This window comes from Fundulus heteroclitus, chromosome 19 (assembly GCF_011125445.2).
Source record: "Fundulus heteroclitus isolate FHET01 chromosome 19, MU-UCD_Fhet_4.1, whole genome shotgun sequence".
Taxonomy (NCBI): Eukaryota; Metazoa; Chordata; class Actinopteri; order Cyprinodontiformes; family Fundulidae; genus Fundulus; species Fundulus heteroclitus.
The window spans coordinates 23,389,833-23,406,226 of record NC_046379.1 but is presented as its reverse complement, the minus strand read 5'-3'; the positions used below and the strand labels follow the sequence as shown (position 1 = coordinate 23,406,226).

The 16,394-nt window shown below is 42.6% G+C and overlaps 1 protein-coding gene across 3 annotated transcripts; it reads right to left on the bottom strand.

Annotated features, from left to right (window-relative positions):
- Positions 1–9: 9 nt before the first annotated feature.
- Positions 10–9,828, bottom strand: LOC105932420 (ensconsin). 3 transcript variants are annotated; one of them, XM_036150863.1, is made up of 14 exons: positions 9,309–9,828; positions 8,648–8,752; positions 6,670–6,744; positions 6,420–6,583; positions 6,223–6,322; positions 5,948–6,064; positions 5,586–5,752; positions 4,532–4,671; positions 4,216–4,454; positions 3,684–3,834; positions 3,431–3,599; positions 3,203–3,307; positions 979–1,372; positions 10–817 (listed from the first exon to the last, which is right to left on the bottom strand). In XM_036150863.1, exons 1-13 carry the CDS (start codon positions 9,433–9,435, stop codon positions 1,199–1,201), a joined length of 1,833 nt encoding a protein of 610 aa, XP_036006756.1. In that variant the 5' UTR covers positions 9,436–9,828; the 3' UTR covers positions 10–817; positions 979–1,198. The 3 variants fall into 3 exon arrangements, with proteins under 3 accessions (XP_036006756.1, XP_036006757.1, XP_036006758.1); XM_036150864.1 differs by having other exon boundaries at positions 5,586–5,728; XM_036150865.1 differs by lacking the exon at positions 5,948–6,064 and having other exon boundaries at positions 5,586–5,728.
- Between the last annotated feature and the right edge of the window lie 6,566 nt (positions 9,829–16,394).

Below are 16,394 nucleotides of genomic sequence, written 5' to 3'. Positions count from 1 at the left end.
GAAAAGGACTGAAATGTGGCATCAGCTTTATTCATATGTGCCATATATTCTAACATTTTTAAAGCTAACCTGTGATGGTCTAGAACATTACTGAAGGTATAGGATCAAGTTTAAGTCACATTTTTTTATGCATTTACTGTTTAACACCCATTTAACCTGCAGCCACAAGATTTTGCTCTGGGACGCTATTGCAGGCAATTAAAGCAACCGGTACTGCAAAAACAAAACGAAACAAAAAGGCGTTGTGCATCCTTACCTCTAAAACACTGTAAACACATAGTTAAAGCGTATCTTTGGAAACGATGTCATTATAGCAGCTTTTATATGCGGTCGCTGTATTTTACAAAAGGTACACAATTAAGATTGTAAGTTTAACAGCATGTTTAGTGCTAACTGCATCTTGATTTATTCAAGCTCCACTGAGGAAAGAAAAAAAAAAAAGTAGTTAAGAAAAAGTGCTGAGTAAGCAGCAATAGGTTTAAGCAAAAATAACTGGACAATAAGTTCTTATTGATAAAATGGCTATTCCTTTAAACTGATTAGCTGTGTCCGCTAGCAAACAGCAGGGGAGCACGGCTACACATCTTTGATTCAAACCCTGCTGTGAAGAACATGATTGTGGCGTAACTTTGCCGGATACTTGTGCTGCTGGCTACTGGAGACGTCCTCACTGAGAGGCAAAGCTGTAATGTTACATGCTCTTTCAAGGCGCTGCAGAGAAGCAGAATGGCTGTGCTGTAGTGACTTTAGTAGCTTTGCAGACGAATCGCAGCACTGGCGGCTTTCCTGGACGCCCCAGGAGGAGCTCAGATGACTTCTAGACGACACCAGGGGGAGAAAACACACCAAGACACAATTTGTTTTTTTTACAATTATGTTCCTTCAAACAGAAGAATCCTGATTCCGAACTGAAAGGTTTCCAGAACCAGATCAAAAGTCGCTAAAATGAAGCATTTTTGCGATTTAGTTTGCCCTCACCTGCTCTTTGTTTGGTCTGGATTTCCTCCAGGCCAGAAAGCGCTCTGAGGGATCTGCGTTCCTTGAAGGCCACGGCAGGTACCGCGTCGTCCTCGTTGCCTAACCCGAGCGGCGCCGTTTTAGTCCCCACCGCCATCTTGACGGCATCCTCTATTGTGCCGTTGTGCGGAGGCTCCGTGTTTTCCTTTGGCAAGGTCCTCGCCGACACGAATTTCTGTGATCAAAAGATATCAAGCATTAGAAGGGCTTTTTTTGTGAGGCCAAACTGAATGTGCGTCACCAGAGACCCGAGGCCGTGTGCTGTTTTTAAAAAAAAGCCGAGATGAGAGTCGGTAAATCGCACCATATCTGGGGAATCTGTTCTTCTGGTTCTCCGCATGATCTCCTCAAGCCGCTGGAAAACATAACATTGTAAGAAAAAGACAGAGCCGTTTGATGTTATCACTGAGCTGCATACGATGCCTGGCAAAAGGAGTCATGCTTCTTGAAGACGTTTTTGTCACCTCACAAAAGTTTTGTTCCGTTAGGATTTTATGGGACAGACCAACGAAATGTTACCAGTGATCGTGAAGTGGTAGGAAAGTGGCTTCCAACAAAATCTGAAAAAGTGTGCTGTGCTTTTGGATTCAGCCAAACTCAGTCTGTGCTTTAGGGAGAGCTTGTACTGCTCTGCAATTACAGCTGAAAGTCTCTTGGGTTCTTCCAAAAAAAGTAAAAAACAAAGCAACTGGACTTGTTTTTCGTAGTTAAAGACGTTTTGCTTCCTCTCCAGGAATCTTTCTCAATTCAAAAAGTCTGGAGTAATGTGGAGTAACAAGCTTTATACCATTGGCAAACAAAGGCCTTGTAATGGCTTAGATAACATGCAAATTCAACCTAAACAGGTTCACCCCTTAGTAATGAGCAGTCATTAAAGCCATTAAGCCAGCAGATTGAACTGAAACTGGTCCACTCCTCTGTAACGAGGAGTCGTTAGGGTCGTTATTGGCCTGGCTTAAAGGAGCGATGTAAATGTATCTAAGCCATTACAAGGCCTTTGTTAGGCAGTAGTATAAAGCTTGGTACTGCACATTACTCCAGACTTTTTGAATTGAGAAAGCTTCCTGGAGAGGAACCAAAACGTCTTCAACTATGGAAACCAAGTCCAGTTGCTTTGTTTTTTACTTTTTTTTGGAATGACCATGACCTGGATGACTGAGAATCTTCACCAGTCTTTTGGGTTCTGTTTTTATCAGCTGTGTCCATTCAAAAAGCTCAGACTGGATGGAGCATCTGTAAACGGCAGTTGTTCCGGTCAAATTTGTTGTGAGACATGACGGAACAAACCATTTTATTGCAGCTCTGACTTCATATTTTAGATAATTGTCATGCAGGAAGGTGAACCTCTACTTAAGTCTCGTGTCTTTAGCAGTCTCTGACAGGTTTTCTGTAAGGATTGCTGAAGAATGCAGCAAAATACTGGCCAGATGGCTCTGCTGTTTCCTCATCTCTTATTTGAAAACTTCCAGCAGGTTCTGAGACTTTTAGCATCCTGGTGTGGACATCTACTGAAATGAGACTCCATTTAACAGACTCCATACATTATTGACATACAAAGCGGATATTCCCGACACTTGGAAGACATTAACGGACACTGCATTTTAAACGGTCCTTTGTGATATTAATATTGCCCACACTGAAATAGCAATGGCAATATACAGTATTTGTGACATATTGTGCAGCCATGGCTCATATGTCTGATCTGTGGACTGTACGACTAATAATTGTCCTGTCAACAGATTCTCCCACCTGAGCTGTGGTAACTCTGCAGCTCTTCCAGAGTTACCACGGACCCGTGCTTCTCTGACCCAGTCTCTTGCCCTGCCCGTGCCATACTCTACGTTTTCAGAGGATGGACTGAACAGCGTTCCCTTACAGATTTTCAAAGCTCAGGACTCCTGGAACATCTCCAGAATGTTACCCCTGATGTGGTCCTGGGATACTTTTTATATCCCAGGACTAATCCTGAGGGAAGTCAGAGTAAAAGGAGTGATTATAAAAGCAGGTTTTGAAAACCGTGTGTCACGTTCCTTCCACTTCCCAGTTTTGCGCTGCTTTCCATTGATCTTTCACAGAAAATCCTGCTAAAATAACTTTGTTTACGGTGGTAACAGGGCAACAATAGGGTATGAACACTTTTGTGAGGCGCTGTCTATTTTAAACCTCGTTCTCAAAAGAGGCCAACCTTTTTCCTCGCTTGGCGCGCCGCCTCCTCTTTCTGTGCAGCCATCTCTCGCTCCTGCTTCATTTGTTCAGCTCGAGCTCTCTCTTTAGCAGCTTCCTCCTCTCTCTGTGTAAAACCCAGATTAGTAACATGAAGTGATTATTTTTTTACATGCCACCAATACAGTGGATGTAGCAGAAGGATGTTTTTCTCCTGGGATAATAAAGATGTCTTTTTTTTGGGGGGCACCTGCTTCTGCAGAAGGGCGGCCTCCTTCATTGCCTGAGCTCTCTCTTCCTCAGCTCTCCTTTGCTCCTCCTCCTCCCTGCGCCTCTTCTCCTCCACGAGACGCTGCACCTCGGCCTCCTGCAAGGCCTGCTCCTCGGCCCGCCTGCGCTCCCGTTCGGCGCGGTTCAGCCTGAACAGAAGTTATAGCACAACGGTCGCAAACGGCCGCCTCCCGTGGGATTCACGTCGGAGATGTACTTTGCACTTTCCTAACCTTTCAGCTTCCTCTCGCTGCAAACGCTCCTGCTCCTCTTTCTCCCGTTGGATTCGGGCCTCTCTCCTCTTCTCAGCCAGTAGTCGCGAGGCCTCTTTTGGGTCCGTAGTACCAGCCGAAAGACGGAAAATGACCTCTGGAGGCTGGGGAGCTGAAAGAGGAGAAGTTTTATAAAAAAAAAAATATATATATAAAGAGATTCTACACTGCAAAAACTGAACTAAAAACAAATCAAATTTTCTTGAAATTGGTGCATTTATCCTTGATTTTAGCAGGTAAATAAGATGATCTGCCAATGGAGTGAGAATTTTCACCCCTAAAATAAGATAATTAGATATACTGCATTTGAAATAAGATGATATAGATGAGTTGTTCCTATTTTAAGTGTAAAAATCTCATTCCATTGGCAAATTATCTTATTTACCTGCTAAAATCAAGGATAAATGCACCAATTTCAAGAAGATTTAACTTATTTTTAGTTTTGTTTTTGCAGTGTAAAACATTTCTTATCATACACGTTCGTTTCGCTTACTTCCATCTTCTGCTCTTCTGGGTGAGCCGTCTCTCTGCGCGTCAGGCAGCTTTGAACGTGGCGTCCCCAGGAGATTTTCCTTTCTCGGCGTCGCTTGTTGACCTCTGTCTGCTTCAGTGACAGGCCGTGTGTTACCAGCAGAGAGGGGCGGGCCGCAAGCAGGAGCATCCTCCTCGGGAACAGCTGGGAGCTCGAGACGCAGCGGGGTCGAGTGTTTGCTGAGTGACCTTCTGGGGCTCCTTTAAGATCCAACCGGAGAGCGAAGGATCAGTTTGCTGCTGAAACATGAACAATGGAGGTGGAGGCGTTTATCTACCGTTCTGGTGACGGGGAGGCTTTCCTGCTCTGACGGGAGATGGATCCCTTCGCGTTGTTGTCAACGGCGACGCGGGATCGTTTGGCAGAGCCACTGTTGGCGATCTTCCTCGTGGTTTCTTGTTGTCTTATTAGTTTGATCTAAAAAAAATAAAAATACCCAGAAAACGTTAGCAGATGCTCTATAGTCAAGTCTGAACAAAAAATCTTACAGATAGACAGAAGCTCGATTGATAAAGTGATAACTTGCATAAAGCCTAAATCAGTCCGACAGCATTCACACCACCTGAGGTGTTTTGTCATGTTATTCCAATGTATTGGAAATATATGTGGTATACCATACATTGCAATTGCACTGCAATACTGCAGAATTTGAAAATAAAAGGGGGAAAGTTGTGAATAGTTTTCAAAGACTACGTTAAAATAAAATAAAAATCTGAAAAGTGTGGCATGCATTTGTAATCAGAAGCACAAATCAATAATTTGCACAACAACCTTCACCACAGTGAGAACCTTCGGGTTATGTTTCCATGGACGTTGCTCTTTCACACACTGAATATTTGTTTTCAAGTGTAGCAGCACATGCCCTTTTGGATTTGACTAGGCCACTCTAACACAAATATGCTTGGACATGAACCCTTCCATTCTTTTGGCTGCAGGTTTATGGTCTTTGCCCTTCTGGAAGATGACATTGTTTTTTGGGGGGTTTTCTTTAGTCTTAAACAGGTTTTCCTCCAGGATTGTCTTGTAATTTAGCTCTGGCTTACTTTCCTTGCAAGCGAAAAAGTATCCCCACAGCATCATGGGGCCACCGCCACCAATACTCTACTGCCCCTAAATAAAATTCTGGGAAAAACTTTGCAATCCATGAAACCTTTTCCTTTCCTTCCACTTCACAATCACGCTCCACTTTGTCTTTGGCTACTTCATTAAATCTGAATTAAAAACAGCTTGAAGCGTGTGGTTGTGCTTTGACAAGACGGAAAAAAAGTTCAAGGGGTGTAAATACGAGCGCAATACTATGTTGCAAGAACACGTAACGGGGGCGGATTTACCTGTGCGGGGCTGATGCTTCTTTGCTGGGTGTCACTGGAACAAGGTGAGGCAGGCGGCCTGCGGCGGACTGAAAGGGACTGATGTTGGAGTTTGGGTGTGATGATGGCGGGGGATGGGATGGCGGTCGTTGGGAGGCATGAAGCTGCACGGCGACAAACATGGACAACTGAACCAGTGTAAAGAAATGCAGTTTGGCACAAAAAATAAATAAATAAATAAACATGCAATGGTATGGTGTGGAAAGTGAAAAAAGGGATGATATATGAAAGAATAAAAGTGCCAAATTAGTCAGCTCGAAAAAGGTTTGTAATTGCAGCGAAACATGTAAAGCTGTAAGGACTTTCTGCAAGGAAGGGTGTACCTTCTTCTCCTGACCTACAAGTAGCACTCTTGCTTCTAGCCAGATAAGAGCATGTAGGGGTGAGGAGGCGACTGACCAGATTCCTCTCCCATGTTGTCAGAGGCAAGCGACGTGGAGCTGGCGTATTGATCAGCGTAAAGTTTTTTTTAGTAGAGCAAAAGCAACAGATAACACATTCCACAAGATATACTGCGTTTTTGTGACACATTATGACAGCCTGTGCAGACAAACCGTTAAGAGAAGCTGAGAGGAGCAGGCGCACGTATGTTTCCTACCGTTCTTAGTGGGCCTCCTGCCTCTTGAGCTTTGACTGAGGTGCTGCTGGGCCTTTTGGCTCCTCTCTATTGTCCTGCGCACAGCACTTTCATTTCGTTCCTTAATTCAGGGGGAAAAAACAGCAAACAAACCTACAGCCGTGTTTGTAGTAGTTAGACACTTAAATGGGGGAAAAAAATCTACTATGAAAGCTCACTTTTTCCTCTCTTAGCCTCTGCTTGCGTTTCTCCTCCACAGCCGCACGCCTCCTCTCCTCTTTGAGCCTTTGCTCCAGGAGTTTCTTCCTTCGCTCCTGTAGTTGTTGCTCATAGTAACGCCTGGCCCGCTGTTCCCGCTCCAGGCGGCTCAGCTCCCGTGAGACTGAGGGGGAATTAGGCAGTAGAAATAGTTTCATACCGTATGCGTGTCAACATGGTGAGGGGAGGTAGCGACAGCGATGGACATACCGAACAGCTTCTGCTGCTCTTCTCTTCTTTCTCGCGCTGCCCTGAGCCTTTCGTCGACGTTCAGTCCGTTACCAGCTGTGAAATACAAACGGATCGTGTAAATGGTAGTAGGTCGTGAAAACCCAACTGAATATAATGTTGGAGAGATTTCAGGAACTCTAAACGAATGTCATCCGTCTAAATTAACAACGGGTATTGTAAGAGTTTTGCATTGCCAACTCCAGGTTGACTAAGGCTCTAAGCTAAATTTGCTTTAGCAGACCGACTTCCAAATAAAGCCAACGCAGACCCATCACTCTTTGCTTACAAATTGCAATTGTACTTGCCATAAAGGATTGAATGAGGCGAAAGCTCTAAAAAAAGTATGGAGACTGGATTATTTCTCTGACCTATTCCTTACAATTATTATACAGATAGGACTGTGAAAACACAGTCCTATCTGTGTTTTCACACAGAATTGGTCGGATTGGAAAGCAGGGCAAAGAGTGACTGGCTGGGCTTCCATACATATTCAGTCAAAATGTTACAGTGTGCATTAAACATGAAACCAGCTGAGACTAAAGCATCAGAAACTTTAGATCTGCAGTAGCAGTTTTACGACCGATATTATGGCAGATATTATGACCGTCATACTCAAAATATTTTACTTCCATCCATCCATTTTCCTACATGCTTATACCTGAATATTTTACATAGTTTATACTATATTTTCACTTATCAAAGTTTTAAATCACAGTTTCTGTCAGTTTAAATTAGGGTTTAGAAAACACAAAGCTGATGTAGAAGGTGGCTCACTCTTAATAAGTTGACAACTAAAAGAGTTCAGAGGCCTAATTTGTACTCCCATCTCATAGCCATGTAATGCATTTTAATCATCCTACTTCCATTTAGTATCTGTAAAAAAAACACATACCCTTCATGTACTTTAACCATTAGATGTCAGTTTATTTTGTTTGTAAAGGTCAAGTAGTTAGGGAGATATAATTTAGCCAGCCAGATTAATAATGTATAGCTCTCTACCTTCTGCACATTATCAATCTGGGACTGCTCCATCAAATCTGTTTGGGGAAAGGAGCAGAACTCTCCAAGCTAATTTGGTGAAGCGACGCCTAGTGCTCACCTACCAACGGTTGGTTTTAGCCAATCACGGTATCACATTAAAACATAAGCAGCACTGTCACGCAAAACCACAAGAAGGTAAGCTAGTCAAGGCACTTCTTGCTGTTCTTCCTTCAAAAATGTAATTCATCAGATGTAATCATGGGTTCTTACAAAACAGATGTAATAGCAACAGCTACGCGTTTCTCCTCCTGTGCTGCCATGTTTATGTTGGTTCAGCTGTGGGCTCAGCAGCTCTTGCTTTCGTTGCGCTGGTATGTCCCGCCTTAAACCACAATACTGCAACGTGATTGGCCTGAACCGTTTTTGGTTCTGTCACAAATGGTTGAAACCAGAGCGGTACAAGATGGATTCTCGTGTGTTTGTGAACCCACAAATACCGAGAGAATTCAGCTTGCAGGCAAGGTTAAAGGAAGATAAATAGTCACAGACATGATTAAATCTCACATTTGAACTTAAATTCACATTATTTTCTGGAAGTCTTTTATAAAATTCTGCTTCCATTTATTTTGGTTCTTGCGACTGTTTGGGCCGGTTGACTCATAACAGACAAAGACCTAATTAAACCTAAACAGCTCTAGGTGAGCTCCCAGTTGTAGATGTTATTTAATGTAGTTATATAAGATTTCCTTACATCGTGACTGTAAAATTATTTTATTCATAGTCAAAGTGAGTATAAAATCTTCAAAAGGCAGATATGAATTGGGTCAGTAGGAATTGTCCAATGGCAGATGGCGCCAAAAGCCAAAACAAAGAGGAAAAATTACCTATACCTGTCCCAAGATGGTTTAAGTGTGAGAGTTTCAGGACGTAGGGGTTTAGTTTGCTTATGCCTTGGGCCGGCTTTTCAGTGACTAACCTGCAGAGACCCTCGGGGTAACGTTGTTGCAGATTTGGATGGACTTGTTGGCAAAGCTGGTTGTGTTCTTTGCTTGTGGGCTTGGTTTGACATTAGAGCCATTCTCTAAAAATAAAATAAGAATAATAAAGAAACATAACATTCAGTTGAAAAAAAAATAAACCATTTGTTGTTTACATACGCTTATACCCATTTTTACCCTTATATTCCAGTTATCCTTTATCTGTAAACAGACTTGTTCTAGTTCAACATGTGACATGTCATGGATGCAGAAGCCTGATAAAATCCGTTTGAACAAGCGTCCCAAGTAGAAGCTGATACAAACACGCTGGCCTCAGGGTCGGCTCCAAATAAAAGCATCATTATTAACAGGCTGTGTGTAAAAGGCTAGCTCCTGACAAGTAGCATAACCATAACAAACAGAAGCAAAAATGAAAATAATAAAAAAAAATGCCTCTAAAACTGCACAAAGAAATAAAGGAAACCACTATTTCATTAAACAATTCTTTGAGATATGTCATCCAGATGTTAGATCTGTACGTGTCTCACTATTTAACTATTATTCTGTGCCTATGGGTTAGTCAATTTGGTTTGGATTGAAATTATGACATTGATCTGAATCTACTAAACGCTGTTTTAGAATAAGCATAAAGATACTAACCCCCTCTTCCTTCGGATTTGTTTCCAACCCTTTGGCTCTTGATGGTACATGTAGAAAGTGGTCCCTGCGGTGGAGGGATGACACTCTTCTTCTTCTGTACAGCCATGCTAGGTATTGAGCCTGGCATAGCAGTGCTCTCTGTCAAGTCCCCCCCTCCCAACCCCACTTCTCCCTCCTTTCTGTCCTCCTCCTCCTCCTCCTTTGAATTTCTATTTCAAGATGCCTTCGGGTCCTAGCATGAGTGCGCAGAGAGGAAAACTGCCTCCTGCATCAGCTGCTTGTCCATCTGTGCCTCGTAAAGGAATGGAGAGCAAAGCAAGGCAACAAAACATGCAGTCATAAGCCTGCCCAATGATCTGGGGGATTTTTTCCCCTCCGTATCTTATCTCCACAGTAAGATACTTCCTCTAGGTTGATAAATGTCTGGATCCTGAGCCTCAGTGATTCTGGTCCATTAATGGGTTACTCCCCCTTTCAATGATCTCACCCTTGTGAGCTGCTCTGCTTTAGTTTCGTGTTATTCTATTGCTGTGTCACTTTAATTCCCCCACCACGCAGTCTGCATGCTGGAAACAGGCAAAAAGATCCAGCATTTCCTGGATGCTGGAAAGGAAACGGGGAGCAATGCAAAGAGCCTGTCCACATGAATAATTACCATGACAACCGTGGTATAAGGTTCAATGACATGCATTGTTTGGACATTTACTCCCTGGGTTAGTCTCTCAGTTAGTAACACAGTAGATGGAGCAAGAGTGTGATTTACCCATAATTCCACTTTCTTAGATTAAAACCCTCTGACCACTAGATGGAGATCCAACTGTGCACAGATCAGCTTTAGGTTAGTGGACTAAATTAGCTGCATTACCCAAGAGAACAATAATTTAATAGATTTCCCCGGGAAAGCCAATTTATGAAGCTTGTCTAAGCAAGGTGATTTATTAGCAGGGCTGGCGAAAAGTTGTATAGGGTCCAGAGCAAAACTTCACTTAGGGCCCACTTCCAGCTAAGCCGATTGGGAAAGTTACAGTACTGAGAGAGTGAAGAATCTAGCACTGTAGCAATTAATACTCTAATAATATTCATATGTAAATCAGTCATAATCTCTCATCTATCAAAAATCAGTCTGAAGAATAAATTCTTCCCATTCCACTGAATAACATGACAAAAATAAATTAGAGAAGTAAGCTGATGTCTGCATGTTTTTCAAGACCAGTTTAATATCAATACCCAAATTACTATATTTTGATTAAAAATACTTAAAGACACTTGGAACGTTCACTTTAGGAAACTTAAAAAAAAAATATCAAAAATATCTTTGAATTGGTAAATAATACATTTTTATCATCAACTGTAACAAGATCTACTTACCAATAATTTAAACTGGTAATAAAAAACTACATATTAGAAATGCTAATTATTATTACTCTAAAGTTGCTACTTCAAGCTGAAATGGGTTTTATGACAAGGGGAGTGAAAATGGAAAGTACTCTGAGCCAAACTGTTTAGTCAGTTTAAACAAAGGGCTTTGCAGCTAAACTTTGAGTTTCAATATCTAATGATTAATCGGTGAGGGGGCAATAGACAAAAGAAATTATCAGCTTTTCATCTGTCGGCTTTCAACGTCAGAACTGCCACTAAAGAAAGAATACAGTGCCTTGAGGGCTTGAGGTATGTCTGGACACTTGAGCTGTACTGACCTCATAACAAGTGTGTGCTCCTGTTTATACAATATTTAGTTTGACTGAAAACCTGTTTCACTAGAGATATGCAGTTTTCACCACAGTCTCTTAGGGCGCGATAATGAACTAGATATACCCTATATAGTGAGGAGACTTGAAGAACGATCGAAGCAAAAAGAAAGAATAAAGTGATTTTTGACTCTGTTGTCCACATTGGGAAAAGAGTAGATCTTTTCTCACAGTTTAAAAAAACAGCTTTGTTATTGTTTCTCTTCTGCTCCCCATGATCATGATCATGGTCTTCTCCGCGTGCTGTGTGGTTAGTGCCACCCCTCTGACTAAGGGTACTATTGACCCCAGCAGTGCGTACAGTGAACGAGGGGGGATTCGGGTGTCCCTGGGTCAGCTCCGGCATAGCTGGAGCTTCAGGGGCTTTCGGCACTGTGGCTGCTGGGGGATTTCCTGGGGCTTTCCTCTCCTCTTCCCTGGGATGGGGCAGGCAGCTTTCCCTGTGTTGGTCCCTCTTGGACTTTCGGAGGTCTGGGGGTTCTGCTTTCCCCTGATGTCTGCCTCATAGCACTGGGGTGGGGGGGAGGGGGGCGTTATTTGGCATTCACAACCACTCTTTAGCATTCTTCTTATGGATAACTCTTACATACACAGGTGCACTCCTACAAACTCCTACAGGTGCTTGGACCCAGGTGCTTACAGATTCACTTCTATACAGAAAACCTGATATTTAGCTTTAGCTGTCACTTTATGCTTCTTGTATTAACACTACATATTTTTCAGTGATGTCATCAAGGTGTTGCTTGTTTTTACCTGTGAAACTGTTTTGGTTGGTTTTACTGTTTTTCTCCCTTTTGGCATTGTGTCTCATCTTTTTCTCTTCCCTTTCTTCTCTTCTACCTTCCCATTTTGTAAAGCAGTTGGCACAATTCCTGAGCTAAAAGATAAGGCAATAAAAAACAGGAGAGTAGGACCAATTATATTAAAAAACCCTTTCAGCAACTTGATCGGAAGAAAGTCAAGTGAGCAATTATTAGTTCTCATCACAATTTTGTACTAATAAGGAAGAGACATTGGTCCAAACTGCTCAAAAACAGCAGACCCAGCAGAGACAAGTACATTAACAAGTCTACCAATTCCCTGTCTAAGTGATGTCACTTTCTCACAATTAGTGACTGAGGCATCAAGCAAAACAGATGTGGGTGGATTTGAAACTGAGCCAGTTGTAATAAATGACACTCTGGGGTCGAGAGGAGCCAGATGAGGTGGCTCGGGCATCTGGTCAGGATGCCTCCTGGATGCCTCCCTGGTGAGGTGTTCCAGGCACGTCCCACCGGGAGGAGACGCAGAGGGAGACCCAGAACACGTTGGAGGGACTATGTCTCTCTGCTGGCCTGGGAACGCCTTGGGATTCCCCCGGAGGAGCTGGCCCAAGTGAATGGAGAGAGGGACGTCTGGGCCTGCCTACTGAAGCTGCTACCCCCGCGACCCGACCCGGATAAGCGGAAGAAAACGGATGGATGGATGGATGGACACTCTGGGGCAATGGTGTAATGATTACTGCTGGTTAACCCGATATTCAGCCGGACACAGAGTTATGTTTAAAAGATTTATTGTGAGGATGAATAATGGCAGGTGAGGCAGGCAAACAGAACCAGACTAGGCAGATGAATTTTAGCTGAAGGTGCAGGCAGGGAGGGATGAGCAGGAGACCAGAGGATGTAGGTAGTGACAGACCAGGACAGGCGATGTGGATCGGGGAACCACCAGAACGGGCAGAGAGAGCAGCTGAGACTCATGGAGAAACAGGCAGAACTGCAGCACGCCGACACAGGCACTTTTAACTAAAGAGTCCAGCTGGCTGAGCACATAGGAACTGATAATGACAGGGCACATCACACCAGACAAGAAGAGACATTCTGGCAGGGGTGAGTTGGCTGAAGCAGGTATATATAAGCTGGTGACCAGGTGACCAGAGTTGACAGTAATTACTGGCAGCAGGTGGAGTTGATGTGAGCTAATTCACTGTTGACTGAGCTGATGGGACAGGGGCTGGTGGCGGAGAGGTAACAGGCTGAAGAAAAGTCCAGAAAAGTCCAGAGGCAAAACAAACAAAAACACGTAAATGACTTTAAAAACCATCTGAGGGGTAACAGAGAAAAATGCATGTCATTGTTTGGTGAGTCCTCGTGCCAACTCCCCCCAGCCTGTGCCACCCTGGGCGGTGAGCCATTTACACCTACAGTATATCAAATATCCTTCATAAAAGTGTATATAATTCCAATGGCTTATATTGGCATTGTTTCTTCTAACATTACAATAAGTTATCTGGATTCTTTGCAATATCAGTTATTCATATATATATATATATATATATATATATATATATATATATATATATATATATATATATATATATATATATATATATATATTGAAGTTTCTGGGGTTATTTAAGTTCAGAGGCATCTGAATCACTATGTGCAGTAATACTCCCTCTAACACATCAACAACAATGTCCTTCAGGTCCTTCACTTGCCAAACCCATGCTCTAAAATGTGCAATAAGGATACACTACACCACAGTCAGGTGGTGTGCCCACAAAGTCACTGGAGCACAAATAAGACGTTGATAACTGGTCTACAACCAATAGAAAAAAAGGACCGTGGACACTGGACCTACACGGGATAAGATTGCATGGTTAGTATCAAGTCATTCTTTGGTTCACCTCATGCACCATTATTAAAGGTGTCAGTTTTAGGGCTTGGTTGCGTTCTCATGCATATTCATATGTTGTAATACACAGCGCCATGAAAGTCTGGAAAAGCATTTGTCTCGTACAGGTGCTGAACGTTTATATTCAGCCAATAACAATGCACCTTCTGCCCGTTTCTGGTTTAAAAGAGTTTTATACCCAGCCGCTGCCACATTTCTTATCCTTTAATAAACTGCAGAAGTTAAATGAGGCAGATACTGTTGGGGGCTGATGTCAGCCTGAGTGTTTAAACTTCAGCGTGATGACACGACCCATCAGAGAATGAGGTATGTCGACTACACGGCGAAGCCGCTGGTAACTTTGCACGGTTGGCGACATGGCTACCGGCTGTCCCAGAGGAACTAGGACATCTCCCTGACCCCTCTGAGCTGCTACTGAATCGTGTGATTAACAGCAGATGCCCTCAACCCAGCAGCTATTTCACTTAGAATCATACGGGGTTTCAGCTTAAAAAGCAGGCAAAGTCATATATGACTGCAGTTCATTTAGCTAAAGGTATGCAAATAAATAAAAGCCTACAGTTAAACTCAGCAGTTTGTTTCAAATACAACTTTACCGCCTTGGCTTGTGGTGAAATATCCTTTTAACAAATGGGTCTAAAATGTTCTGTTTTCTGTTCAGTGATTACGCGTGCTCTTTTTAAGATTCTTTTATGTCTTTTGTTGTGAACATCGATACCTTCTCATAAAGAGGATGCCACATGCAACAGTGACCGTCCGGCATCAATAATTCACCGCCTTGTCTCATTGGACACCAGCAACTTTAGACCGTGATGTATGGCTTACAGACTGGCCGTATGTGTAATTGATGAGATGATGAGCTGTTCAGCAGAAGATGTGTTGGATAGAAGTTGATATGCGTGCTCCCGTTGACAAAAATTAGGCACATCTACCTATAAATGCACTGCTATTTAAAAGCTTTTCCACTGTTTGTGACAGTACTACTTCAGAGGTTATCGTTTTTAGTTTGATATCAACACAAATTGGAAGAGAAAGGAGGTGGATCCAACGTTTTCACACCTGAAATGTGTGTCATGCTTTTGCACTCAGCTGCCCTGAGTCACTGACTTTGCAGAACCACAGAGTCTTTGCGTGTATTGTTTTTTTTCACATCTAGAAGCAGAAATATGTGACAAATTTTCTTAGTCCAATAACTTAAGTCGGTCAGATTTAGTGGACAGCATTTGTTGAGTCAAGCAAATGCTTGTCAGTTAGATGTAGGGCTTGACATGAACGTAATACGTGAAAAGGCCTCCATCTAACCCATTCTATTGTAATTCTGGCTACATGCATGGTTTCTGCTAGAAGGTGAACCTCCGCCGTAGCCCCTGATGTGTTTTCTTCCCGGATTTCCAGGTATTCATCTCTATCCAACTCTGACCGGCTCTCTCTGCCTTTGCTGGAGAAAAGCATCTCCACAGCACGATGCTGCCGCCACCCTATTTTACCAAAGGGAAGGCACACGCAGGGCTGTATTCAGTGGTAGGTTTCCACCACTGTTTTGCATTTAAGTTAAAAAGTTCAAATTTGAACGAGAGCAGCTTTTTTTTTAGACGGTTGCTGTTTCCAAATAAGTGGCTTCTGGAAAACTTTAAATAGGATTTTTCTTGGCACCCTTTCAAGAATAGCCTTCTTTTCACCACACTTCTATAAAGATGCATGACTAATAGTAAAGGTAATAGATATTTCTACTTAAGTTGTGGATCTCTCAGCTCCACTAAATTTCCTGTGGGCTTCTTGGCTGTTTTTTTTTATATTACTCCTGCCCATCTTGCCCTGTTAGTGTGGTATATATGTAAAAAACACTGAAAAGCATCTACCCTTTTTCTTCCCCATTTTGTGTTGGTATATCACCCAGATATATATGGGTGATATACCCATATGAAAAACAACTCTGTAACGAAAAAACGTTGTGTTTTGTTTATGTATCTGTTTGAGAGCAACCCTGCTGGTTTCCTTATGTGACCCTCAACCTTTCCAATGAACACTTTTGTGCAGAAAATTTCTGCAAAACACTCATGACTCAAAATGTGGCTCGGTTTAAGAATTGCTGGGTTTGAGGCTGATTAGGTTTGAAACAGACGGCAACGCAAACAGGATTTGACATCACGCCGCCATCGTGGACAAAGGACAGTGTGGCTGTCTTAAGACCCAGTTTGGAGCTGCAGCTTATTTATGATCAAAAGGAAGCATTCTTCCAACTAGGCCGCGCGGACATTTTCCTCCATGCAATCCTATCCCTGATGACATGGCAATATTGATTACTTAACTGTGTAATCGTCACCCATTTTTGAGCCTTTCTTTTTTGAAGGGTTTGGTTTGCTTTTGATGCGTATCACACCAGGGCATGCAAAGTCAAGCTTTCCTTCAATACAGTAAATGCAACGTGTAATTTTGTGCATTTTTGCTTTGTGTTTTCTGATGTAGATTATTCTGCGTCAACGTATGATTAAAAAACGTAACTTTTAGATACCAGATTGATGATTTGGGTCATAAAAATCCTCTCAGATTCCTCAGTAGCACCTTAAAGTCTCCCTGGATTGGAATATTCTGCTCACAGTGACGTCTCTCAGCAGTCGCTAGTTATAGTTACCAGTCTCAGGTTCTCCGCTCATGCACTATT